Below are 6,000 nucleotides of genomic sequence, written 5' to 3' on the forward strand. Positions count from 1 at the left end.
GAGTGTGTGTGTGTGGGTGTGTGTGAATGAGTGTGTATGAGTGTTTCCCAATACTGGGTTGCAGCTGGAAGGGCATCTGCTGTGTAGAACATATGCTGGAATAGTCGGTGGTTCATTCCACTGTGGCGACCTATGAAAAAGAGGCTAGGCTGAAAAAAATAAGCTGCAAAAAGGGTTAATTTAACAATTATAATAACGAAATGTGCTCCACGTTTTTGTGTATTGCTTTACGAATTATTTTATATATTTGGAGATGAGTGTAAACAAAAGTTTTGAATAAATTAAATTGGAAAAGGATTACGGTATCATATTTCTAATGATATCTAATTGATAAATATTATTAATGCATTATCTTGCATCAAAGGTGTGAAATGGCTACATCTGTTATACGTTCTCTTGTTTAATTGTTCTATAATGTTAATAATGTTTTTAAAATATACATCTGATCGTTACTATTTATTTGGTGCATTAAACAAAACAATTATGACTTTTGATTTTGCGAGTTGTTAAACATTAACAAAGAAATGACATATGCTTTGATTAATAAACGCTTCACAACTTCGTCATCAGCTCAGTTTAATTAACTAGTGTTAACAAATTGAGACTTGTTATAAAGTGTTAACTAAGGATAGGCCTATTATGATCATAACATTTTCAATCAATATCTCAGGCATGTCATAAAACAGATGATCATGTGAAAATGTTTACATCTACATTTACAACCTATTAAAGCTGTGTCCAAAAATCTTCAAGCATTAGACAATACAACAGTCTGAATATTTAAAAAATGTACAAAATAATTCAAAATATTAGGTATATATGATGTCACATATCATGAAATAATCTCAAATCCTGATAACAATATATTGAATTCAATCAATTAATAGTTTAAGTACATTGACCACATGGAAAGGACCACATTTCTTTTTAGATTTTAAGGTATATACTCAAAAATCTACTCATTCATATGGGATCATATTTCTCACTTCTTTCAGAACTTCAGGGCAAATGTTTAAGTAACTGTCTCCCGATGCCATTATTAATGTTTCTGTCTGCATCCCTGTAATGGCATATGTAATATTGCACTCATATAAATTATGAAAAAGCTGTACTGTAAACGATAATAATAAGAGCATAATATGAAACGATACACTTTTAATTTTGTCCATACGATATATATCATCATATTGCCCAACCCTACACAGAATTTAGAAGTGCACTGAATAACAATATCATCCATGTTCAATATCGTAATATATTGTATTATTTATTTTGAGCATGTGTATTAAACTGTATTACAGTAAAAGTGTCCTTGTTGTTCCCTATTGAGTGGAAATCACAATTTACAGTGTGCGTTATGTTGATGTCTGACCTCTGTGACCTCTGACCTGTCTCAGCCACTCAGCTGAAGCCGGATGAGGGCACACCAGAGCTCCCCGATGGCCGCGTGAGGGTTCGATTGGCCTCTGATCAGTCCATTCATGATGTGTCCCAGTATGAGATCGAAAAGGTGAGATTCGTTCAATGCTGTATTTCTAATGCTTGATTCTGATTGGTCAGTCAGTTAAAGAGTGAGGTCAGTTGTGACATTTCAAGATGTTATTCCCAGATAACAACCAGTAAATAACATAGGCTCATCCGAGAACTGATTATCACCTTGACCGCCAGTGAATACGTTCACATCCATATACTTGTTTGTCACACCACGTTTGTTTGGCGCCATCTTGTGAGTGAATAATACATAGGTTAGTCTATGCTTCATTCAACCGGTTTAGTTTCTGTCAGCTGTTTGGTGCCATCTTGTGTCTGTATAATGCGCAGGTTAGTGTATACTCCATCAGCTGTTTTAGTTTCTGTCAGCTGTTTGGCGCCATCTTGTATCTGAATAATGCGCAGGTTAGTGTATACTCCCATCAGCTGTTTTAGTTTCTGTCAGCTTTGAGTTTTTGACTGTTTGTCTCCATCTTGTGTCTGAATAATGCGCAGGTTATTGTATACTCCATCAGCTGTTTTAGTTTCTGTCAGCTGTTTGGCGCCATCTTGTATCTGTATAATGCGCAGGTTAGTGTATACTCCATCAGCTGTTTTAGTTTCTGTCAGCTTTGAGTTTTTGATTGTTTGGTGCCATCTTGTGTCTGAATAATGCGCAGGTTAGTGTATACTCCATCAGCTGTTTTAGTTTCCATCAGCTTTGTGTTTTTGATTGTTTGGCGCCATCTTGTGTCTGAATAATGCGCAGGTTAGTGTTTACTCCATAAGCTGTTTTAGTTTCTGTTTGCTTTGTGTTTTTGATTGTTTGGCGCCATCTTGTGTCTGAATAATGTGCAGGTTAGTGTATACTCCATCAGCTGTTTTAGTTTCCATCAGCTTTGTGTTTTTGATTGTTTGGCGCCATCTTGTGTCTGAATAATGCGCAGGTTAGTGTATACTCCATCAGCTGTTTTAGTTTCTGTCAGCTGTTTGGCGCCATCTTGTATCTGTATAATGCGCAGGTTAGTGTATACTCCCATCAGCTGTTTTAGTTTCTGTTTGCTTTGTGTTTTTGATTGTTTGGTGCCATCTTGTGTCTGAATAATGCGCAGGTTAGTGTATGCTCCATAAGCTGTTTTAGTTTCTGTTTGCTTTGTGTTTTTGATTGTTTGGCGCCATCTTGTGTCTAAATAATGTGCAGGTTAGTGTATACTCCATCAGCTGTTTTAGTTTCTGTCAGCTTTGTGTTTTTGATTGTTTGGCGCCATCTTGTGTCTGAATAATGTGCAGGTTAGTGTATACTCCATAAGCTGTTTTAGTTTCTGGCTCAGAACAATGTTTTGTGTCTAATTTTTATGTTTTGTGACAAGTAGCCATGTAATAATCAGGATAAAGTACATCCAGGATTGTTGTTTTCTCAGAATAAACCATTCAGCTTTATACAAGTGTCAGGCTTTATTCTGTGATAACAACCGTCTTGATGTATTTTATCCCTAACATAAATCGTTCTATAAGGAGATTCACAATATTACAGACTGCTTTGAAGCAAATATGTATATAAAAATAGACAGAAATATACAATGCTTATCTCAGTGGCTTTTAGTAAGGTAAAAATAAACTATGATGCTGTACAGAAAATTCCAGTTCAGGTCTCTCTGTGTTATGAAAATACTGAAGTATTTGAATTTGTTTGCATATTTTGCAGTGAACAAGTGGAGCCTTAAAGGCCTATAAACAACTGCAAATTCCACTGTTAAAACAAACCCAACAGATATTCTGCATTAACCTAAACATATTTTACGGACCTTTGTTCATTTCATATGTATGCAATTCCTCATGTTTTCATCGTTCATTAAAAAAGTATAGATATATAAGACTTAAGTTGGTTTTATGAACATATAGTTGCTAGAATTAAAGTCCTAAAGTAAGTCCTTAAGTGATAAAGAAATAAAGGTAAAAAAGTATTGTAAAAAATAGTTTAGATTAAAAATTAATCATTTTTATAATAATTTAATAATACTATTTAATTATTTAATAATATAATAATATCGAATAATTTAACAATATAATCATTTTTATCCCATGACATAAAATTATAGTTAATCACCCTCTCTGTGTTTATTTTACAGTAAGAACTATCTAAGTGTGCATTATCCTGTAGTAAACTCATCGTATGATATGTGACCAGTGTTGACCTCTGCTGTTTTCCAGCTGAATCCACCTGAGCTGGACCTGTGTGAGGACCTAAGTGATCTTGTTAGTGTGAATGAATCGAGTGCACTTCACACTTTGAGCAGTCGAGCTAAAGCTCATCTACCGCTGACCCACGCTGGACCCAATCTACTGGCCCTGTGGCCTCCGGTGTCTTCACCCACCAAGGTCAGCTTACAGAACCCTCAGAATAACACTTTTACATGTGGTTTTAGTGCAGAATATAATTTTATATTTTTATATGCACATTTAATACAGTTAAAGTCAAAATGATTCACCCTCTTGTAAATGTAATGATGTTGAACAGATTCAGGAATTTTTCACAGTATTTCCTCTAATATTTTTTTCTTCTGGAGAAAGTCTTATTTGCTTTTTTTCAGCTAGAATAAAAGCAGTGTAAATTGTTTTAAAGCCATTTTAAGGTCAATATCATTAGCCCCTTTAAGCTATATTAGTTTTAATTATCCTAACTTTACCCTAGTTAACCTAGTTAAGCCTTTAAATGTCACTTAAAGCTGAATACTAGTGTCTTGAAGAATATGTAGTCTAATATTATGTCCTGTCCTCATGGGAAAGAGAAAAGAAATTAGCTTGAAATGTATTGAAACAAATCTTCCTTTATTAAATTCATTCATTCATTCAATTATTTTCTTTTAGGCTTAGTCCCATTACAGTTTTTTATGTTTGGTTTTTTAAAGATTTTGTCTATTAATCAAAATGGTTTTTTACTTGATATTGCACAAAATAAAAACTCGCAAAGACAAACTCTAAAAACAAACAAAAAAACAGAATGTCTGAATTGTGATACACACTCACTGGCCACTTTATTAGGTACACCTGTCCAACTGCTCGTTAACACACATTTCTAATCAGCCAATCACATGGCAGCAGGAGCTCAATGCATTTAGGCATGTAGACATGGTCAAGACGATCTGCTGCAGTTCAAAGCAAGCATCAGAATAGGGAAGAAAGGGGATTTAAGTGACTTTGAATGTGGCATGGTTGTTGCTGCCAGACAGGCTGCTCTGAGTATTTCAGAAACTGCTGATCTACTGGGATTTTCACGCACAACCATCTCTAGGGTTTACATAGAATGGTCCGACAAAGAGGAAATATCCAGTGAGAGGCAGTTCTGTGGGCGCAGATGCCTTGTTGATGCCAGAGGTCAGAGGAGAATAGCCAGACTGGTGCCAGCTGATAGAAAGGCAACAGTAACTCAAATAAGCACTCGTTACAACCGAGGTCTGCAGAAGAGCATCTCTGAACACACAACACGTCCAACCTTGAGGCGGATGGGCTACAGCAGCAGAAGATCACATCGGGTGCCACTCCTGTCAGCTAAGAACAGGACTTTGCTATCATGTCAATATGGAGCAAAATCTCTGAGGAATTTTCCAGTACCTTATTGAATCTATGCCACCAAGGATTAAGGCAGTTCTGAAGGCAAAAGGGGGTCCAACCCGGTAATACTGTGGTGTACCTAATAAAGTGGCCGGTGAGTGTATAAACTCACATTTGTAGGAAGAAAAATTTGCAGTTACCTCTTTGTCTAAAGAAGCAAGCTTTCATAAATGTCAGGGGCAGACTGTAAATAATTTTTAAAAACAAATGATTGATCTGTTTTTGTTTTAATGCATCATGGAAAAATAGTTTATTTCCCACAACGCTCCAATTGAAAAATAAAATCTTTTAACCACAGCACGTTGACCATGATTTAGATAATCAGTGCGCTAAACAGGCCTTTTGTAGATAGTAATGTGTCTGCTTTCTGCTTCAGAGTTTTCGGAGCCGGCGCTGGGAGTCCTGGGAAGCCCCTGGCCCGCTGCAGGCTGTGGTGAGGAAGGTGTATGTGTCCATGCTGGGTCAGAGGAGGGACCAGACACTGGTGGCTTTGGGTCGCAGCGGCTCAGGGAAAACCACCGCCTGTCAATCATTCTCCCTGGAGCTGCTCAAACAAGCAGGAACAGCAGGAGGAAGCCTGACCTGTGAGTGCATCTGTGTTTACAACACTGTGTCCTAACTAGCTTTTCCATGTTAAAAGGAGCTAACTGCATTTCATTACCCTGCTCTCTACATATGTCATGACAACAAAGCTGAATCAAATCGAATCCCTTTAAATGGAAATCAATACTTTCAGTCTCATTCACTTCCATTCATTTGCAGCCATAAAAAACAGTGCTAGATGTTGCATACTGGTATCATAATATGTCATTTTTAATATGTTGCTTGTTTGTAGCACATGCAGCTTGACTGTTTACTTCCATTAGGTATTCCTGGTCATTTACCAATAGGGAGAAAAGTCAGAGACACTAACACCAC

General features: G+C 36.6%; 1 protein-coding gene across 1 annotated transcript in view; it reads left to right on the forward strand.

Moving 5' to 3' along the window:
• The window catches only part of LOC130235867 (unconventional myosin-XVIIIb-like), a 109,554-nt gene that overhangs the window by 21,518 nt on the left and 82,036 nt on the right, over positions 1-6,000 (forward strand). Inside the window, exons 6-8 of the mRNA XM_056466379.1 lie at positions 1,398-1,510; positions 3,682-3,849; positions 5,459-5,666. Coding sequence (XP_056322354.1) covers positions 1,398-1,510; positions 3,682-3,849; positions 5,459-5,666 — 489 coding nt within the window. The remainder of the gene's footprint in view (positions 1-1,397; positions 1,511-3,681; positions 3,850-5,458; positions 5,667-6,000) is intronic.

Source organism: Danio aesculapii, chromosome 10 (genome assembly GCF_903798145.1).
Source record: "Danio aesculapii chromosome 10, fDanAes4.1, whole genome shotgun sequence".
Taxonomy (NCBI): domain Eukaryota; kingdom Metazoa; phylum Chordata; class Actinopteri; order Cypriniformes; family Danionidae; genus Danio; species Danio aesculapii.